Source organism: Aptenodytes patagonicus, chromosome 1, assembly GCF_965638725.1.
Source record: "Aptenodytes patagonicus chromosome 1, bAptPat1.pri.cur, whole genome shotgun sequence".
NCBI classification, from domain to species: domain Eukaryota; kingdom Metazoa; phylum Chordata; class Aves; order Sphenisciformes; family Spheniscidae; genus Aptenodytes; species Aptenodytes patagonicus.
The window spans coordinates 79,203,095-79,224,399 of NC_134949.1; the positions used below are offsets into that span (position 1 = coordinate 79,203,095).

The following is a 21,305-nucleotide window of genomic DNA, read 5'->3' on the forward strand; positions in this document are numbered from 1 at the left end:
TGCCCTGTTGTCTGGCATATCCAAGGTTGACACGGCAGCTCCTTGGGTTCAGTCAATTAGCTGGTTGAGGATTTGGGGGAAAAAAAGCAGATGAAATGTTATTATGTAGCTGCTGACATACTGGCATCATCAGGGTACAGTTTATAAAGTCTTTGGTGCTGCTGAGGGATCAAAGAGTTAAAAATTCCAAGGGTTTAATCCAGTATAACAACATTTTGCAAGGCCTATCAAATTCACAGCAAGTGAGAAGCAGAAAAGCAACTGAGCTAGGTGGAAAATGAAACTAGATGGAATTACATTGCCACAGATTTATCTAACTAGTTGTTTCACTTGACAGGGTAGACGCACATTTACCTGAGCCCTCAGCAGAAGCTCAGACCGAGTTGTGCTCCCTTGCTCTCCTGGGCTGTATTATCCACAGAAACGGAGTGCCCTTCATCCGATTTGAACAAAGCAGTGTTCTGCTGTACCTATTTTTGGTCACTGATTTGTATGCTGTAGAAGCCATCTCATTTCTTAGAATACAGCCATATATTGTTGTGTTTGTTTTCCTTTTGCTGCTTTGTACATAGTGGATTGTTGTTCATTTGTTTGAAGGATTTAAACATCTGAAAGAGACCAGGGATAGCGATGTCATTGTACGTAGGTTAGATGTGGAACTGCAGGTCCCTTCCAAAATGAAACATTATATGCCATCTACTGTGATGCTCATTTGTATACTTGAGGGTTTTGGTGTGGGAAGGACAATCGATATAACGTTAATCCAAGCAGCTGGATAAAACTACTACTGCTAAAACTAGCACAAGGTAAAAATGGATTTATTTCCCTAGGTAGTTCTGCAACTGGTTCCCATAGAGGTAATGCCAAATATAAATTTTGGAAGTAAATATTTATATGCAATAAGCTTAGCTGAGTTTGGATGAGTAGTGAGAGGAATCAGTTTTTACTAAAATATGTCAGAAAATTATGCCCATAGGGCAGATCTTGCTGTGAGAAATTCAGTTCTCCTGTAATGTAAGCTTTGCCATATTATTTGGACACAAGCAAATCCAATTATAGCCCAAATCTAGACAATAGGTTATCACAGATGAAAAGAGTAAGTAGAAAGTGGGGAAAAAAAGAAAGGATAAGTACGTCTGTAGTGCAGCCCCCTTGCAGTGAGTGGAAGGTTACTCTGCAAGGAGCCCTTGTGGCTTTTACCAGACTACTTGCAGACCAATGCCGTAGCAACAGAAGAGCAGTTCTTACGCTCTGGCTCAGTCTATTGCAAACAATTTCTTTTCTGAGAAAGCTAGTCGCTGTTTTGTTACATTACTTCCCAGCAGATGAGCCAGGCACTCCTGAATTTAAACCAGAACCACAAGTGAGTGACAGCGAGCTAAGCACGGGCTGGAGTCTTGTAGCAGCACATCCTTCAGCTCCAGTGCTGCAGTCAGAGAGAGAAAGAAGATTTTTCCTTTGAAGATAACACCTGGGGCTTTTGTAGAAACTAAGTATGCCCCGAGTTGTGCAGCTGTTATCTCGATTTAAAGAAAAAAAAAAGGCAGAGAAAGACAAAGCGTCTGGCTCTTCTACGCACCACCAAAAATTCCTCAAAATGCTAAAACCCAAACCAGCACTTGTCATTCTGCAGTTGTGTTGCTTGCAAATACTTTCCGTCTTGTGGCTTATGTGACACTTGCAGCTGAAGCAGCCTCCCAGGCGAGCCGTGAGGCTGTGCTGTGTGTGTACGGGAGAGAGGGAGTGCGGGAGTGTGCGTATGTATATGTATGAGCGAGGGAGCGAGAGCGCGTGTGTGCAGTGTCGTAACGTGGCAAGGCACAGGCAGTTATGAAACTTTCCAATAAAGTCTCAGTGCGTCAGTATTGGCTGCTTGGGTTTTTTTTTTTCTGCCCATTGCCCTCCAGTTTCATTTCCATTTATGAGTGCAGAGAGGGAGGGAGAGGTTGAGAAATGCTAGCAGACCCCCCCAAGCCACTGGAGGAGCCGGGCAGTTCCCACGACAGGTGGAGCATGCCACCGCGGTGCTGAGCGAGATTCCCGGGTCGTGGTGCCCGGGGACGGGGGGAGGGGAAGCCCTCGCACTCAGGGCAGCTGCGGTTGCAAGGGGCCCCTTCAAAGAGCTGCAGCAGCAGCCAGAAGTTCGACTTTTATTTTTTGAAAGGACTGGAGAAATTATTAACCACAGTTGATGACGTCAGAGTTGATCTGATTAAAGGTTTGTTTTCTTGCTGGCAGAGGTGTGCTCCGTAGAGACTGGTTCTCTCTTCTTTTTTTTTTAAGTTTCTTTTTTGAACAGCAAACGGAGGGAACTGCTCGCATTGCTGCTGCTGCTGCTGCCGCTGCTGCTGCTCCAGCTGCGTGTGTGTGTGTGTAAACAGGATGGTGTATCTGTAGCTGCCACGCGCAAACACACATTTGACCATGAGGACTCTTCGCAGGTTGAAGTTCATGAGTTCGCCCAGCCTCAGTGATCTGGGCAAGAGAGAGCAGGCAGCCTTGGATGAGCGGGGGACCCAGCAGCGACGGGCCTGCTCCAACGCTACCTGGAACAGGTAAGGTCTCGCACGATGTGCCGACTCTCCTGCAGCCTCTCCGCGCTCCCGCGGCCGTGATTAACGTGCAGGTAGCCACTCCGTCAGCTTGCAGGAAGGGCTGCCTTGCTCCCAGCTCGGCAAGATTACAGTACGTCAGGCTTCTGCCTTGGTGCACTACACGTACCGGAGTTTGTGTTCAAGTAAAAGACGGGAGCGGCTTTTTTCCCATTGCTGTTAACCTTTGTGAAGACTGATAGCAAAGAGCCTTTCCTGCAGATGGCTCAGCCTGCTCTTCCTTATGACAGACAAGGACTTACTTCAAAGGGTCCAGCTACAAATATGCCTTTATGTCTATCTAGATATTCTCATTCGAGGTTGATTTGGTTTATTTTAGTTAAAAAAAAATTACATATACACAACTATTAAAATACTTTATTTTTATCTGCATAACTATATATATATTGCTGGTTGTTGATACAGATACGACAAGGTCTACTCAATTTACTCACATTAATACAAATATCTCTGTGTGTGTGTGTATGCGCGCACGCAAGCACACACACTTTGGACAGGGAAAAAAAAGCCCTGATTGTTTTCTTTATTGTGTTTATACATCTGAATTTTATTACTGTTTGACAAAAAAACCCCCCCTGGAAACATTTTGTTGAGGAAACCATGCAAACATTTTGTTGAGAATGTGTCACTTAGCACAGATATTCAGAAGGCATCTTAATGACCGTTTTGGTGACACTCTTAAAGATGAGTCTAAGTCTCTAAGTTGTTAGGAATTATATTATGTCTTTTTTGAAAATGAAATGTTATCTCCTGGGTCACAGCTTGGAAAGCATCATTTGTAATGTTTTATATTTGTATGGCAGTACAGCTGTAGGAAGAAAAATACCGGTGAACTATAGACACATTTGTTAAAGGTATTTGAGTTCTGAGCAAAAAAAAAAAAAATTATAAAATATCACATCTTCTGTCCGTCTCACCACTTGATTTGTGGTTTCATGCCTGCATTATGAATTAGTTGCCAGCAGCACACCAAGCAGTGAAACTGTACCGGTCACAAAAGAGACTGAGTTTCTGCTCCAATACTGTGCTATTTATATGACCCGGAGTTGCCCTCAAGGTATGGATGGTGGCAGTAATTAAAGGCTAGATTGGGCCACCTTGGCTTGTGCCAGTTGGGGTTTCACTTGGCCAGTAGCCCCATGGGAAGCAGCAGGGAGTAAGATATTCCTTGGTGTGAACCAAGGTGGCAGAATATGGTCCCCAAAGCCTTTTTGTGATGGTGTGCTGATGGCTTTTATTGGCAGGGATTAGCGTTTCCAGGTCTTGCTTGCGGGGAGGGAGCCGTGGAGGCAGATGCAAGTGGAGAACAGGTCACGCACCAGACTTGCTGGGAGGGGGAGAGCTCCAGGCTTAGGGGCAGCTGATAATCAAACCAGAGGGTTTTCCTAAGGGAGCCGGAGCAAGAGTTTGTTATTTTTAATTTGAACAGGACAGGTATAGCTCTGGCCAGAAGTGGTTGCCTACCAGTGAGCTAGACTTCTGCGCGTTTCATCCACAAGATTAGACAACCATCCCGTTGCCTGTTCCTGGACTAGGTGTCCGCAAGTCATCCTGTCGCTGCTTTGTGTGAGCTCGGGCCTAACTCTGTTTTCCTGCCTTTTCCCTGTGCAGGGATCGCCAGGCCATCCCTGCTGTTTGGTGGCATGTGCCTCCGAAATGCCTTGGGAGTGCTGGCAGAGCTGCTGTCGTGTGGTGGCAGGCTGGTGCTACCTGCGGTGGCAAGTCAAGTGGGCATTGCATGCTAGCGCTAACAGCTGCCTAAAGTTATGGCAAGTAATGCTGATTACAAGCCAGTTGCACTGCATGGGCAAAGGGAAGACCCTTTATTTCTTATTTAACAGTGCAAGGCTTTCTCCTGAGTGAAAGAGAGAGTGAGGGTAATTCTTCTTTCAGGTGCAAAGACTTGTATCCTCGCTGGAGCTTATCCTCAGGAAGGCCAGGGCTTAAATGATGTTGGATTAATTGTATTAGGCAGAAGCCTCAGTGGATAACTTCTTACCACCAGTGCGTGCCCATCTTGGCATGTGTAACAGGGTCTGGTCTTGAGGGAGTCGGTGCTCATCTCTCTTGGAGAGACCGTAATGACAATGTGGCAAACTGGGTGTCTAAACTTTGACTCATCAGAAATCTCGGGTGGGTTTTGAAAATCTTGGGCTGTGGAAGGTTTTTAATTTTTCCCCTGCAAAATTAAAACACCCCAACAGAGGACTAGCATACCATACTTTGGTTTATGGGAATATTTGTTCTTCCAAATGAAAGGATTGCCTGTGCTGTTTCATTCTGTGCCATATCGAGCGTAAGAGCTTGCTGATCAAGGAAGTCGAGGTGCACCGGCAGAACTCTTCCCTCTCACCAAGCCTGGCTGTTCTGTATTTAAATGTCTGCTGGTTTCTTGCCTAATCTTAGCAGCTGTGCCTGGGTGTGGCATGTGTGTATCTGCTTTTGAAAGAGGCTTTGAACCAAGTTCATCAAAACTGATGTGGGGAGAGGTAAAGCACAACCCCACAGCAGGCCCTGCCCCACACGAGACTGCTGATCCCGCGCTGAAGGTCAGCTCTTTGAGGTGGAGCGAGGATGCTGCCTCGGCCCTGCCGGGGACCGCACTGAAATGCTGCCGAGCCGGAGTTTCACTGGTGGGGTCTTCTGCAAGGTAGCAGCTCCGTCACCGTGGGCTTTTTCTGCAGAGGATGTGCGGCTCCCCTCCTGGAATCGGCTTGTGTGTGGCTACAGTCTGGCTGCCCAGCGACATCCCCTCCACCACCTCCGCTCTGTTCAGACCAGTCTCAGCCCTCAAACTGTTTATACCAGAGGATGCCTGCTGCTTTCTGACACCAAGGGAGGGCAAACTGCAGGAGCTTAATCGCAGGGTTCGGTGTGCAGGGGGCACATAGCACTCAGTGCTAGCAAGGAAGGTCTCTTCCTCCCCAATAACTTTCCTTCACCTCCAAACTAAAATGCTTTAAATCTTCTCGACACTGTTCGATCAAAGGGAAATCAGTGCTGAGCTGCTGTCTGCTGCTATGCAAATTAGACTTTATATCACGGCTTTTTTGAGCTTGCTTTCCCATGAACCCCAAAAGATCTGTACAGCAACACACCGGCAGTGCACGTTAACTAGCAACCAACAGCAACATAGTGGAACAATATAGTTTCGTTACAGCTCACAGAATTTGCATTGGATTAAAATAGCTTAGATTTTTTCACTAGCATTGTCTTCAATTCCTTTTCTCCCCCCCTTTTCTGCTTCAGGCAGAAAATGAGGGCTGAATGCTGACTAAACCAATTGGACTGAGAAACCGAGGGTTTTTAATCTTGAGCTTGCAAGCCAGGGGGGCCCCTCTCAGGGCAAATAAAATCCGCAAGGTTTTCATTCTGACTGAGCTAGCACAGACTGCCTAATCAGGAGCTGATACTGTCTGAGTTGTGCTGTGGGAAAGCCTCTAGTCAAAGGCACTTAGATCTTCTGGTATAAGAAAATGGGGAAAATTCACGGAAACATGAAGGACTAGGAGATAGCAAAGAAAAGGCGAAGAAAACACAGATGAGATGCCTGTGACATTAGTGAGATCAGCAGTAAATCCAAGGAGACATACAGAATCAGAAGGAAATCCGGGCTAATTTTTACAGGGTTGTAATAAGCACAATAACTTGCTGTAAAGTAATTTTTACAGTCATGGGAACCATATTTCATCTTCTAATTAAAAATGAATGCTTTTTCAGATCACAGGGAGGCTTTTCTAGTGGAGAAAACATTCCAGACCAGCATATTTAGCTATTGTTTCTACTCGGAAATTTTCTTTCTTCCAATATTTAGTGTATTTAGAAATATTTTGAAGTATTTCTGCCTGTCTGAAGATCACCTTCTTTTTCCTGACCCGTTATTTGGACAGAGCTGAGCTACGGGTTGGGGAGGAGGGACGGGGGGGTGAAGGGGACTTCCCAGCTGGTCAGGCCACCACTGCACCATGGAGCATGTGCCGGCCTTGACTACAGTAATAGAAAGTGGTAGTGGTGGAGAATTGCTGCTCCCCATGGCCCTCCAGACGTCTTTATACTTGCTTGAATGCAGGTATAATTGGAAGCCAAAATCTCCTTAGTCCTACACTCTGTAGATACTAACTCTTGGTAACACTTCAGGGAAGTCCCTTCACCTGTCTGTCTCAACTTCTTCATATGTAAGAGTAGTGTTTATAGTTGGTGAAGTTAGTGAACTAATGCCTCTAAAACTCTTTGAAGATGGAGTTTTGCAGACCAGCTTATTTCCACTTGTGTGATCCAGTGCGTAATTGCAGCCTAACCCTCTTTGCAGATTGCTTTACCTTGGGTAGAAATTTCAGAAACGTAAGTGGACTAGCAGCTGCAAGCTTATTTTGAAAGGGCCGAGGCATCATGGAAAGCCTGTGGAGTTGCAGCTGAACTGAAGCTGTGCTGAAAATGGGCTCTTCCCAATTGGATTAAGCTAGTTCAGGAAAATGAGGTTTTATTCTGGAGCGAGAGTGTCTTCAAGGAGGTTTTGATGCAAGTATATTAGGTTTTGATGCAAGTATATTAGGTTAATTATTGTTAATTAGCTATTCCCATAACTGTCCAGCGGAAGTGAGCCCTAAGTCACTTAGTCACTTCTGAAAATGAAAATGTTGCCTTTAACTACCCACTACTCTCAGGGTGTGATTATTCACACAGCATTGTTTTCGCTCATGGACTTCACCTGGAGCATTGCAAACACTAAATAAAAAACGCCATGATATTTTCACCCATGCTGTTTGCATGCAAAGGTAGTGACTGCTTTAGAGAACCAAAATTATCTGTGTGCTGTGCACGAATGAAAACGTGGGCCCCTCCACCTGCTTTGCCAGGAAATGCCGAGCTGGGAGGGCCGTGGCGACGGTCAAAGCAAACAGGGTGTCAGGATTCAGACAAGAGACTTGCAAGCCCAACTTTGCAATTGTTCCTCAACTCTGTGGACAAACTGATTTTCACCTGGCAGAAACCAGTGTTTTAATCACAGCAGTTTTTCCTTCTTGGCTTCTTAAAAACATCAGTGAAAGAACGGGGATGGTACTTCAGTGCTGGGGGGAGCCAGCCTCCTACCCACCAAAGGCAGTGGTGTCTGGGTGGAGAACTAGCAACTCAAGGGGAATGTGTGTTTTGGTGGTATTGAGCTACTTAGGCAGTGGCTTTCTATTATGCAAAAATCAGAATAATAAACCCCACCCTCCTTGTCTTGGCACTCATGCTGTTAGGCTGGATGGGAGTGCCGTCAGCAAGCATCCAGCTTTGTATGCTGGGGATTTACACCTTTCAGATCCCTCCGTGCTAAAGCCAACAGTGGGGAAGGTCTGTGCTGTGTGTGCTTGAGCTGTCATTTCCCATGTTCCAGGCGGCCAAATAGCGAGTCCTGGAGCCGCTGCCGCCTCCTCTGGAGGATCAGGCAAATCTAGAATGAGTAGTCTGTCCATAGAGGTGAAGTAGGCTGCTGGGTTGATTTTTGTTGCTGTGAGTGCCACCTTGGTTGTAGGTAGTTTTCTTTTGGCAATCTGTGGCCACTGTGGGATAGATAAGTACAATACATTGCTGGAGCCATCTGACATTTTGTCTTAATTCTAAAGGCAGCCCCCCCAAAAAAAAACCTGGTCTCTGCAGTTTTCCGATCCTGATTTCCCCTCCTACAGCCAGCCTGCTCTAGCCATGCTTGTCTCTTCCCTACCCATCCACTGACCTGTGGGAAGCCTCCTCCCAGGCTTATTTCTGCCCCGCTGCTCGTCTCTCAAAATGTCTTCTTCTAGCCATAGTCCTCAGACCAAGAGTGACCTATGGCATATGTCTTTATGGAAAGGTGCCAGCACTGCCACAGCAATTTACCCCGATTCATACCAGTTGAGAAGCTGGCTAATGAATCGGTGTTGTGCTTTCAAGAAATGCCATAATCCCATAACACAGAGATTTGCCTTTTCTTGCAGTGTGAGGGTGGCTGTAGCTTGTTTCAAAGGTGCACTGCTCGGGTGCACAGAGCTTCCAGGTGCCCCTTGTTCCAGCAGAAGATACTGGTGGGGGAGTGTTAGCAATTGCGCATTTCCTTAAGCAGGAGAAAGTGCAGTGCTGCAGGAGTAGGAGGTTACATATGCGCTTCTGTGGAAAACGTATCTGTTGGTACAATACAGCAAACCAGAAGCATTTATAACCCTGGACATGCCGTATAGGGTCTGGTCTTGATTGGAGACTGGAATCTTACTCAGTACTCAGCATGGGCAATTCAGGAGCTGACCTTTTTTTCTGGTCTCTTTTGGGCTCTTTTTTGTCTCCTCTGCGGTGCTGTGTTCTTGTGCACACATTTACACACACAGCAACTACAGGGAAGGTGTTCAGTGTAATATCAGTGCATGAGCACACCCATTATTAACTTTCATGTTGTAAAAGAGTTACAGAAGGCAGTTTACAAGAGATTTCCAGTTCAGGTTAACTATTAAAATATAAGTTTAATTATATACATTATTTACTTAAGCCTTGATGGAGGCTAGTCACAGGCACAAGTAAAGGTGATCCACCCACCTCAAGCATCTTGCAGGACTTCTGTGTGTAAGCAGCAGCTCAGATTTTCTTTATGCCAAAAGGTTGTACCATTCTGACTAAACCCTTTTAAACAATCACTCATTATAGAAACCATAGCATTACTTTGATTTAAGCAAGGGTTGGGTTTGGTTTTTTCATTAGCTTAAGGTAACTAATAAACTAGCTTTTTATTACCCTGACACCAACTTATGCCGCTGATAGCATCCTGGTTATTCCGACTCTTCTTTATTGCCTCTTGAGCAAGTGTGGAGGGCCAGATCGCGGTGGCATTCCCATGTCACCTGTAGCCTGGGACTGCATGCCTGCACCCTGCATGCAAGCGCTGCTGTCTGCGATAGGAGGGAAAGGCAGCTGGTCAATGCAGCAGGGCCAAGACTTGTTTTCTAGACAAGGCAGTTGTCCCTCACTACAAGGAAGATTCCAGGCAGATTAAAAGATCACCACTAGGATGTTTTATGTAGGTGCAGTTCTACTACATGGGCAATAACTTAAATGCTCACAACCTGTCCCCCTAAGTTCTTGTTAAAAAAGCTTGCTCTCTCTTATTTCTTTGAGGAATAATAATAGACCGGTTAAGCTGGAAAGATAAAACCTCCCCCTCGTTTAGAAAGGAGTGCCAGAGAGAAGGAGAGAGAGTGCACTGGCTTCTAGGAGAGATATTTAGTCATTCTTCTCTGCAGAAGGCTGGCAGGGAACATTGCAAAGTTCATTTCCGAATCAGAAGAGCGTGTAAAGACTGCTTGTTTTATTCACTACATTAATCGTACTTCACATATTACTCATAATATTAAAATACCCAAGTCGCTTCACTGTATAGCAGAGACATTTAGCTGCCAATTTTCAAATAATCGTAAATTGAGTGTGTCTGTTTGAGCCAGCCAAAATAAGCTGGGTTAGATCATGAGTGTATGTCTGTGCACGTGGGTGTAGGGGGGAAAGAGGGACCAACGGGGGAGGGGGGGAAGCGCTTAACGCCTTGGAAATGTCCTCAAAGGAGCAAAAGAGAGAAGAGGATAATGATTCCTATTTTGATCTGCTTGTGTGTTTCTCCACAGCGGGTCATATCCTTCACCTGCCACTTTTAATTTCCTTTTTCCACAGATGAACGCGGCTGAGCTTTTCTAGCAGTGCATGTCTTTGCTGTTCAGTGTTGTTGTGTGCCTGCATTTTGAATCTCTCAGTGAATAGCGGCAGTTTTACCTTCCAGCCCAGTCCTCTGCTCCCAGCAAGCACTGAAAGGGGTTGTCTTACCAGGGACCTGGGGAGGTTTAACGTGGGCGCCTGAGGTCCCCCCACACACTCCGCTGCCACCTGGCATAGCGCCTGCAATGAGATCCCCATGCAGTGGGAGCAGCAGTGTGTGGCTGGATCTGGCCCTGAGCCAACTAAGCTTGTCCACCAGTAGGAATCAGGCTTTCTCCCGCTGGAGATTTTATGAACAGATACCGTCTTTAGCTCTTCTTCACAATACAGGGCAATCCCAAATCCTGGTACCTCCAGGATGGGCAAATCTGGTCCTCGTTTTGCTTTCCAGAGCTCTGAAGCTGGTTGCTGCTCTGTTGCATGAGACTCCAGCGCAGTGTGAGCAGGGGGAGGTCAGCTGCAAAGCTCTGAAAAATGGTGTTGCAGAGTCACTGGTAAAACCAGATCCCCAGGAGGGATCTGCATGCTGTAGCTTCTGATCCTCGGAAGATCTTTTCAGTAGATGTTCTAGGGGTGTGATTTAAGTTGGTGACTCCCAAATACACCTCCTGAACACTCTGTGGCTGGTTGTTACTATTCCTTGCTCCTGCTCAGTACAGGCTGGGAGGTGGTATGCAGAAAGAGCCACCCAGGGAGATAGTGCAGAGCAGGAAGACTTCTGCTCTGTGGTTTTTTTTAATAAGCCTTAAGATGTCGTCTCCCTTTCTCAGGTGCAACATTGAATAGGAAGAGGCACATGCCAAAATCTGTATTTTCCCTTTGCGATCAGGAGGATTGTGGGAGAAGAAGAAAAAAGCAGTGACAATGATGGCATGTAATACTGCTACTGATAATTACACTCATTGCTTTTGTTATGATTTTCACAAATATATCTTAAAACACCATTTAGTGGTCAGTGTCATTATCTTTATTTCACACGTGGGGTAACTGAGGCAGACAGAAGTGAAATAACTTGCAGTCACTGCCAGCGGTGGGAATGGTCGTTTCAGTAAAAGCAGTCGTATTAGAAACCAAGTAGCAGTAGTATGAGCAATGGAGCTGATAAAGGTTGCTTTCTTGTGTGTTAGTGTCAGGAAGCTAAAGCATCTGTGTGCATGTTGAATAAAGGCTGAGCTCACCCTGCAGTATGTTCTTAGTCACTAAAAGATGCTCCTTCTACCCCAGCTGAAACCTAGAAGACCTTAATGTTTTGGGGACTTCCACTCCATAGTTAAATGTGGCAGAAACCGCGAAGCGGTTCCAGGAGTGGAGGAGTGGAGGAGTGGGGATGAGCTGACAGACGGAGGGACCACGTGAGTCTTCTTTCCTTTTGGAGTCAAAGCTGTGAGGCTATAAAAGGTGGCACTGGGTTGGGGAAGCAGAATGAGACTTCTACTCCCTTCTACTAATGCTGGAACAGGTTTGGTCTCACCTTTCACTGGCATTTCTTTACCTTTGTCCTCAGACCTAAGCTCAGTGATTTAGGCTGATGTGTCATCACGCTAATTGAGTTGGGTGTATTTCAGGAGCATTTCAGAGCTTCATATTTAAGCACATACTCATTTCAGTAATCCTTCGAGGTGCAGTCTTGTTAAGTTCATGGGACCAGTAAGCATCCCTGCTAAGCATGTGGATTGCCAGGTACCTGCAGTACCTGGCAGGTTTTTGCCATTCAGCATCCTAGAATTTATGGGGCTGCTGGCCATACACCCCAGGGAGACGGACAGTGTTGGGTATGTGGCTTTCTGTTGAGCTAGAGAATTTTGTGGTTTGCGTCTGATTGCAGCAGAAAGTCACTACCTCTAAGCAACATCTGCTTGCAGAACAGTTACAAATGGCATTGAAAATGAAAAGGGAACATTTTTGTAGGACAGATGGTTTTGCCTATGCCTAGCATCTCACTGCCTCTCTCTCTGTCCGCCTTAAAAACTCTAGACCTGTTCTTTCAGCGCAGCCTTGGTTTTCCTTTAGCTGGAGCAAGAGCGTAAATCTTTGAGAAATGAGTAAGTGGTAATAGGAAACAGTCTTTGTAACCAATTGCCCCTTTTCTGTTGTTTCATTTTTGAAAATAAATGAGAGATTGGTTAAATTGACTTAAAATTCCTAATTGTTCAGTGTTTCTTTTATGTTTTCTTTTAAAGAAGTAACCATTCTTGAGATTCCATTCTAGTAGAGGGATGCTATATTTGTGGGTTAAACTTCAGGTATAGTGTCCAGCCTGGATAAATGCTGACTTGTTGATAAAGAAATCAAGTAACCATAGCTCAGACAAACATATGCCAACAATGCCAGGAATATCATCACTGATCTCATAGTGAAGCTGTTAATTGTCTCTGTGGTGAGCCACAGAGACAAAAACATACTTAAAAAGACTTCAAATATACTTAATATATGAATATATTAAAAGTTATACTTAATATACTTAAAGTACCTAAAATATATAAGCCTAAGTTTTCTGAAATTACTGATTTCAGATGTGCGACTGTTGGAAGTTACCAAGTTGGAACAAATCAAAAAGAACTGATTTTCAAAGACGTCATCTATTTTCTAGGCAATAATTCCCTTTAAGGCATCTGGGATGGGGTACCAGAAGTCATCTATGACTTTTAAAAAGGCCCTGCAGTGTCTAGGCAGAGATGTTAGGCTTATTGTGGAAGTGATGCCCTTCTAAAATGTAATCGGGTGTTAATGACTCCTAATGTCCTCTTTCAGTATCCACAATGGAGTAATAGCGGTGTTCCAGCGTAAGGGTCTCCCGGACCATGAACTTTACAACCTCAATGAAGGAGTCAGGTAAGAGACTCGACTCTATGCAAGGTGTTATTAGCCAGCGTGCACAGTACTGTTTCCTAGCACTCGCACTTGAAAGCTTCTACAGCAGTATTACAGGGTTTTTTTCCCAGTGGTAGTTTCAACTAATACAGTCAATTTGGCCTCAGTGAACAGCTGTTGCCGATGTGTGTCAACACCTCGCTGCGTAGCGAGGGCTGCGTTCCTCCTTCTGCAGAGGAGGTATTTAGCTGTGAGGAGGATGGATTATTTCAGAGTCTGTCTTGATGTACTGGATTGAAACTAAGGAGGTCTAAGTTTTAAGACCCCTCTAGTAATGCAGCCCTGTACCACTGCAATGATGCTGCCCTTTCCATAGGTGCCAGGCCTAGCTCTGAGGTGCTTCCCTTGCATCTCATGGAGGATGTAAAGCCTCCAAGCGCTCAGTGCGACACGGCAAGGAAAGGTGGCCTGCCTGGTGGTCCCTTACATCTAGCTGCTCCTTCCGCGCAGGCTGAATATACTGTAGGTGTTATAAAGCTGTCTTGTCAGCACGGTGACCTGAGTGACACAGTTTAAGGTTCCTATTTCTTTCTCATACTGTGATGATACTGTTCGCAACAGACTAAATACAGACCAGTGAGATGTATAATGGGAACTTTTTTCCCTAAAAAAAAAAAAAAGAGAAGGTGAAAATCCTACCATTTGAGTTATTTAAGTTACAGCTGCAAAGAAAAGTTTACCAAGAGATAAGCTGATATCTGGATTTACAGCACTTCACTTTTTACTACTTTTTCTAGCACTTACTATTACCTACTAAACCCTCTCTTACTGACAAGGGCAAGGTAGCAGATTTCCTTTTAGAAATTTGTCCCAAGGCTTTGAAGAATAAACAGTGGAAAAGAAGCTGCACTTACAAAAGACAGACAGCTTATTACATTCTCTGGCTGTCTTCAGATAAGAGCCTCAGTAATTTCCTTTCCCTACTGCTTATTCCCACTCAGCCGGGCACTGGAGTCTGCCAAAATCCACAGAATATCCAGATATTCTGGGATTATCTGTCCCTGTCTGGTTCCCAGTCTGGGATAGCTGGCCCAGTCTGGTTCCTTTAATTGTGGGAATATCTTCAGAGAAGTCCAGGCGAATGACGTTTGGCCTGTGATCTCTCTTTTTCCCTCTCTCTCTGTCTTTATGAAGTTAAAAGAAACTTATTCTCCAGTTATTTCTTACTTCTCTGGGGAGAAAATGACATACAAAGAACAGCTTTTCTAGGATGGTTGTCAGTTAGCATGATCAGTCAATCATTTTGAGTTAGTTTTTGGAATAATGGTTGATGATTATTACTAAGTGCAGTTAGGATTCTTCAGCTTTATCTGAATGACAAAAAATGGTAGTTCTGGGCTGAGATTTCCTGGCCCAATGCCTTTGCCTCAGGATGCTCGTCTGCTGGTGAGGGACAGAAGAGGAAAAACTATCTGCTGATGTGACAGAGACAAATACAATCTTGTATGAACCAACAAATAGAAGATAGATGGATGGATGGATGGATGGATGGATGGATGTTATTTGGTGAATTGTGCCCAGATTTTACTTTCATTTACCTGGGTATAAACCCTGCACCATGATGATGCTTGCTAATATAGTTGTGTTGAATTTATTGCAACATCCCAGGCAGCCGAACAGGCAAGCTGACTACAAATAGGCTGATTTTTTTTCCATTTTATGATGGGCTTTTCTGCCGCATGATAGGCCCATTTCTTTTTGTTAGGGTAAGGATAACGCTGCTTTGTTATCTCGGCTGATCGCTCAGTTTTGTGCTGCTTCCTGGAGAACAACGCTTGGTGACTCATACCTGAGCTGATGGACAAAATATTGTGAAATCTAGACTGAGCTAGAAAGCTGCTGTCATAAATGAGGCATCAGCAGCGTAACTCTCATGGGATGAGCGAGCATTTGGTGAGCTGCAGCATGGCTTTTGAGAGTGGTTCTTGTCTACTGCTGCTTTGAGCTTGTTCCCTCTTGCCCCTGACTTGGCCTGAACAGCCTTCTAATTTATTGCCAAAAGCTGTCCATCCTCTCAGTGACAACTCTGAGTTTGTTTTTGTGAAGCTTCTCGTGTGTGTCCTGCTTGCTTCATTCATAGAAAAAAAGCTAAGATGAGAAAACTGCGAGTGGGCAAAGAGGACACAACAGCTGAAAGATCTGTTTCTAGAGGAGAACGTGGTAGTGGTATTTTTTTAAACACGTCTGTTCACACGTCCAGCCACAGCCTCTTTCCAGAAGCTACTGCACTCCTGCTGTGTGCTTCATTTTAGTGCCGACCACAGTCAATAATGTTTTAGGGCCTCCTGACTATTTGCATCCGAAGCCCTTTTGCCTCACTTAAATTCAGCTCAAAACCCAGCTAAGAAATTACTGATTTGACACGTACCAAAAATACCTGGCTTACTACTATTGTTATTTAATTCAAAATAACTTTCTTTGGGTTAGTGTTATTATTGAATGCAAAAATATCTGATTCATAAACATGACCTCAGAAGTAGAACAAGTCTATATTTGCTTTATGATTGTTTTAGATGCATTTTCCCCACAAGTACATACATAAAAAGAAACAAATAGCCATTATTTCCACTGGGCAGAATTTGGGTGTGGAAGCGTTCAGGTAAATGGCTAGTATCAGTAACTTTTTTCAAAAGCTACAGGACAGTAAAAGAAGTTATTTTATTTTACCACTTTAATTAGAGCAGATTCCGGGATACTTTTCATAATTAAACCTTGAATATCCAAGTTGACTCACAGACCAAGTGTAAATATTTGAACGGTTACGTTATGCCCGCAATATTTGCACACCATCGTTTTGACTCAGGAATGTCACGTATATCAACTACTGTATGTCACATATGTGCAAACAAATACGTATAACTTCCTTTTCTGAACACGCACCTTGAGGCTTTGAACCCTGATTGTGTATGCACTGATTATTTAAGAAAACATCAGTGGGTACAAATCTGTGCAGTACCATTTACTTTTCTTCTAGGTTTGGCTCATAAAAGCTTCCACTCATTTATACCAATGCCTTTTGACACCGTTCTTGCATTCCTCTGGCATTAGAAAGTGGCCTTAAATATGGAGTTATGTAGCGCTCAGAAGCCCTACTACTAATAAAATCAGTGTGTGACTTCAGTCTCTTTCATATTGCTTTAACTCCTGAATAACTCTGCTAAAGCTAATGAAGTACAGTAAGGTGGTCAGAAGAAGATACTCCAGTAACTGGGAGTATCACCAGTGTATGTCCTGTACATTACTTCTTCTGAGCCCTTACTAGGTGATTTAATAGGGCATTGATTCAAAAGTCAGGTAATAAAAATCTATATGCATATACTTACTGTTTAGTATTTCTCTTAATGTCCGTGTGTGATACTAGTAATCATATAGTGTTTTGTCCTTTTTCATTTCATGCACCATAAGTTTTTTCAAAATGTTTATTTACACCACTTGTAAATCAAGGAAGAAAAAGAAGGAAGCGGAAACACAGTGGAAGCAGGATGTCCTGTATTAAAGCTAATACATAATTATAGCTGCCTCTTTTCTGAGTTTCAGGATACTGATTTGATGCAGACAAAGCACATTTTAGTGGCATTTCCTCTTTTGTAGCAAGAGTTCATATCCAGTAAAGTCACTTGTTTCCATTTGCTTCATTTAACTTTATTTAGCAGATATTACACAGTGTTAGACTGTCCATTCTGAGTAATGTTGCAAGAGTTAATTTCAAAATGAACCAAAGAAGTGGCAGCAGGAAGATACAAAGAAGTCAGGAGCTATTTTAGCATATTTTATGTGAATTTATATTATCATCTTAATTTATCATTAAACAGGCAATGAAGACCTGATACCAATGATACACAAGCTTCATAAGAGTGCAAAATGACTGGCTTCAAAATCAGATGCGCTTGAAACGAGGTCTGCCATCTGATCAGGGATCTCTTTTAGGTTTAATCAGATTTTTACCTGGATTCTGCCATGATGTCCACATATCTAGATAAGGTTATTCAGTAATCTGAATTATCCAGGATCTGACAGGTGACAACCAAACTGATTTTTGTTAAAGGAAATTAAGCAAGGATTAAAAAAATTTGCAAGCAATGTCTTGGGTCCAGTTTTGTTGTAGATCTCTCTTAAATGAATATGGGTACAGAGAACATCAAACACCAGTGTTCTGATGTGCCCTGAGGGCCTCGCTATTTCATGAGAAATTAATTAAGCAGTGTGAAGTATCTGTTTTATTAGGGATTCAAAGAGCAAGATGTATTAATTGGCTGTCAGTTTTTCTTCCACCCTGTAAACAGAGATGCTAATGTAGCCATAGTGCTGCTTGGTGTGATGCAGTCCAGTGCATATAATTAACTACAGGCTGGTTGTTTAGTTCATTCACAGCTGAAAAAATGGAAATGTGGTGGGATATTGTTTTATCAAAGGGCTAGTTATTCGGTAAGTAGAACATCATTTTGTATTTCCTGCCCTAAATGCCAGGAATTATCAGTAGAACCTAAAACATGAAAAGAGAAGGTATTTGCAAATCACCTGTTCAAGACTATGAGGAATCCAGGACTAGACTTCAAAGAGCTGCTAGCTTGAGGAGAGGGTAGAAAATTAAGCAGAACCTGTCAGCATAAAGTATCAGTATTTTTTTCAAACAGTGGCACAAAGAGATATCTGGGAATAAATTGTCTCTATCATAGAAGAATTCAAAACTGCAGCTCTCTTGTTATTTTAACCTAAAAATGGTTTATCTATCCATGTTCAAAGTAAGAAAAACCTTTAGTGCCATTGCTTGCGATCCAGAAAAAAATCACACCACTTGGACAGTAAATTCCCACTTTGAGTGAGCATGGCACGATGCATTCTTGTACTTATTGACGTACTTTTAAGGCTTTAAGACTTCAACTATCTTTGGGGAGGTGGGTTTTAACCCCTGCCAAGGGCTTGTCAGTGGGTACCATTGGGGATGGAGTCTCAGGACACTGCAAGGGTTGTCCTCTCCCACATGTTGCAACAGCATGCCAAGGGGGCTAGCCATACGATGGCCATTCATGGCAATGAGAGACCTATGGCTAAAGCCTGAGCTGGCTTTGAAAATTTTTGTCCATAGACAGTTTGTCTGAATTAATCAGGTTTCTAGCAGAAAAGCATTTTGATGCTTAGGAGCATCTGAACCCGCCCTTCCTTTTGTTTATTTTCTATTTCATTTATGCCTAGTGTTTCCACAGGGTGCTGTGAGGTCAGTGTGGACATGTGCTTCAGGATAAATAAATAAGAGATTGTATTTCAGCCTCCTAAAGATTGACCTGCTCCTCCTTTCCCTGAACTTTCAGATCTCAAGAGGCTGTGCTGAAGCATGTGGTGTTAAAAACATCAGATCCAACTCCTGCAGACTTTTTCATGGGGCATAGGGATATGCTGAACTTTTTAAACCAGACGTGTATTTGTTTACTAGTTAAATAATTTGATTAATTGGTTATTTGTTAGTTAAAGACATAACCCAAAGCGATAGATTATAACATGCTACCGAATATATAATTTACATAACTAATTGAAGTGGGTGTTTAGATTTCAAGTTGAATTTGACCTCATTTCTTCATGGGACCTGAGGTGGTCACACAGGGACAGGTTTTCAAAACAGCTCCAGGCCAGGTTTGCAAATGTTCAGAAAACCCAGCTGGGGCTACATTTTTGTAAGGTCTGAGCTCTCATTTATGCATCTAAATAGTGACCTGAGTGCAAAGAAGTACATCTAGCATCCAATATGTGAGACGTAAATGACGTACAGCTCTTCAGCAATGTAGTGAGTTTTATCTGGATACAAATGTTGGGTTTGCAGATCAGGTTGAATTCAGTTTCTGAATTTGAGGGTGGTTTGTGGGAATTTTTTTTGCATGTGAGTTTGGTTTGCTCTCTGAGATTGCTTTGTAGGTTTTAGTGTAGAGGAATCATGAAAGGCAGAGCTAAACTGTTAAATTCCTACCTGCTTTTTCACTGAAACCGTATGAAACTTCAGCTGTCTTGGGTCTCCTGACTGGAAGATCGTGACCCTTTCAATGAAAACTGGCCAAGTTTCATGCCTGCAACAAAACCCACAGACTATCATCCTGCTTCAGGTTTCTCTCTGAACATTTTGTCACGGCTCTTTTTTTCAACCTTACACAGGACAGGGATGATTTGGCTCTGAACACATCAGCCAAGTCATGTGCTCGTTTTTTGGCTCAGGCCCATGGATGGGCAGAGAGCGCCAGGAGTTCTCCCACGTCTACAACACCAGGTGCCAGTGAAGCCCTGGCACGCAGGAGAACAATTTGAGCATTTTTAAAAGGGTTAGACATAGGATGGAAAGCATCCTCTTTTTGTCAAATCTCAGTTTCCTTTCATATGTATTTGTGCAACTGAGTCATCTAAAAGCACAGCAGATTATCTTTCAACACATAGAAATGCTGGTTGAAGTCTTGGTATCGTTGACCCTATTTGCTCTATTTTTGGTTAGGCATTATTGACAGGCTCTGTGCTCATATGAAAATATTTTGCTATTAGTGAATTCCCCTTTTCCATGCAGTGCACAGCTAATATGATTTGCTGGTTACACAGATCCTTTTCTTCTTTTTAATACAGGCAATTACTGAAAACAGAACTGGGATCCTTTTTCACTGAATATCTACAGGTAGGCATGTGTTTTCTTTCATTTAAATCAGATTTCGGTATATGCTACTGAGCAAAATCATTTCACCCACTCTAAATGCTGATCTGGAGCCCCTTGAAACCATTCCAAGATGTCCACTGACTTCTCTGTGTACTGTCATTCATGGACTAAGGAGATTTGGATTTTTTTATATATATATAGTTAGATGGTGAAAGCCCAAGCCATGGAATAGATTTGTGCAGTCACTGTGTTTCTGTATGACATTGCTGTCTTCAGACATTCTGTTTTAACTTAAAATTTAAGTTCCTGTGTAAACCAGTTAAGTTCATTGTAGTATAGTTAATAGGAAAGGCATTTAGTAGTAAGTACACACTGTCTATTGAAGCAGTGTTCTTTTTGCTTCTCTAAGACAGAGTACTTGCTTTATGGGTCAGCCATTTGATGTTTGAGAAGCACTTTGTACCGCACAGAATACATGCTGTATCCTGAAAGCAGTAGGTGATTGTATCATCGTTTGACAAGTGGCCCAAGTGATTTAAGCAAGATGGACACAGGAGGAGTCTTTTGATGATTGATCATTGAAATAAAAGACCGCCTTTATTGTCAAAAGTTAAGAATGAACAAAATGTGAAATATGATGGCTGTAGGGAAGAACAGAATGGAGTAAAGGTAGTCTATATTTTATTTACAGAATCAGCTCCTCACAAAAGGCATGGTGATCCTAAGGGACAAGATCCGGTTTTATGAAGGTAACTTGGATTTTAGCATGGCTATCTATGACTGTCACAGGAGTTTTAGCAAATGCATTCTGGAGGCAGCGTGATGCTTTCCACTATCTTCCCGGGACTGTGGATTAGTTTGTGTCAGTTCATTCCTGCAGTCTGTTGTTGTGTCCTGCCTTGGTGTTCCCATTGGCTTTCATCAAGGCGAGGCAATTGCCTAGAGCAGCAGCGAGGGAGTAAAGGAGGGATTACCTCCAGCATGGACGCTTCCTTCTCCTTCAGTTACAGCCTGCTCAATGTTAAGGAAAAGTGGAAAACTAGAGTGAGATATCTTAATAAACAAAAAACTAAGCACTAAGATCCCAGTTAGTTGAAATGTCTGGCTAAGTCCAAAATAATGCTGTAGGTTGTTTTAAGAGTTATTCTGGGCTTACATAAACGGGATCAGACACCGTCTCTTTTTTTACAGTCAGGGCTCCATTTGTCTGTCTGCACCTTCTCGAGGTGTCAACTTACGGAAGTAAACATGAAGGATAACCTCCACCCAATGTGTCATTTTACAGTCACCCTTATTTCGTGTCCTATGCTATTGTGCGGCATTTAGATGTGCTGTTAAATATGCCGTTTTGTCCTAGATGAAGGCATACAAGTTGTGCCAGGGGAGGTTTAGATTGGATATTAGGAAAAATTTCTTCACAGAAAAGGTTGTCAAGCATTGGAACAGGCTGCCCAGGGAAGTGGTTGAGTCACCAGCCCTGGAGG

At 43.3% G+C, this 21,305-nt stretch overlaps 1 protein-coding gene across 4 annotated transcripts in view; it reads left to right on the forward strand.

The window, feature by feature from the left end:
• PRR5 (proline rich 5) overlaps positions 1-21,305 on the forward strand; it is a 91,685-nt gene that overhangs the window by 37,214 nt on the left and 33,166 nt on the right. For 3 of the 4 annotated variants that reach the window (XM_076344109.1, XM_076344128.1, XM_076344119.1), the window contains 4 exons: positions 2,442-2,555; positions 13,077-13,157; positions 19,794-19,842; positions 20,513-20,570. In XM_076344109.1, the coding sequence (XP_076200224.1) occupies positions 2,452-2,555; positions 13,077-13,157; positions 19,794-19,842; positions 20,513-20,570 (292 nt within the window). In that variant the 5' untranslated portion in view covers positions 2,442-2,451. Of the gene's footprint in view, positions 1-1,954; positions 2,556-13,076; positions 13,158-19,793; positions 19,843-20,512; positions 20,571-21,305 lie in introns of those variants that run through there. The other variant, XM_076344100.1, reaches the window with a different exon arrangement.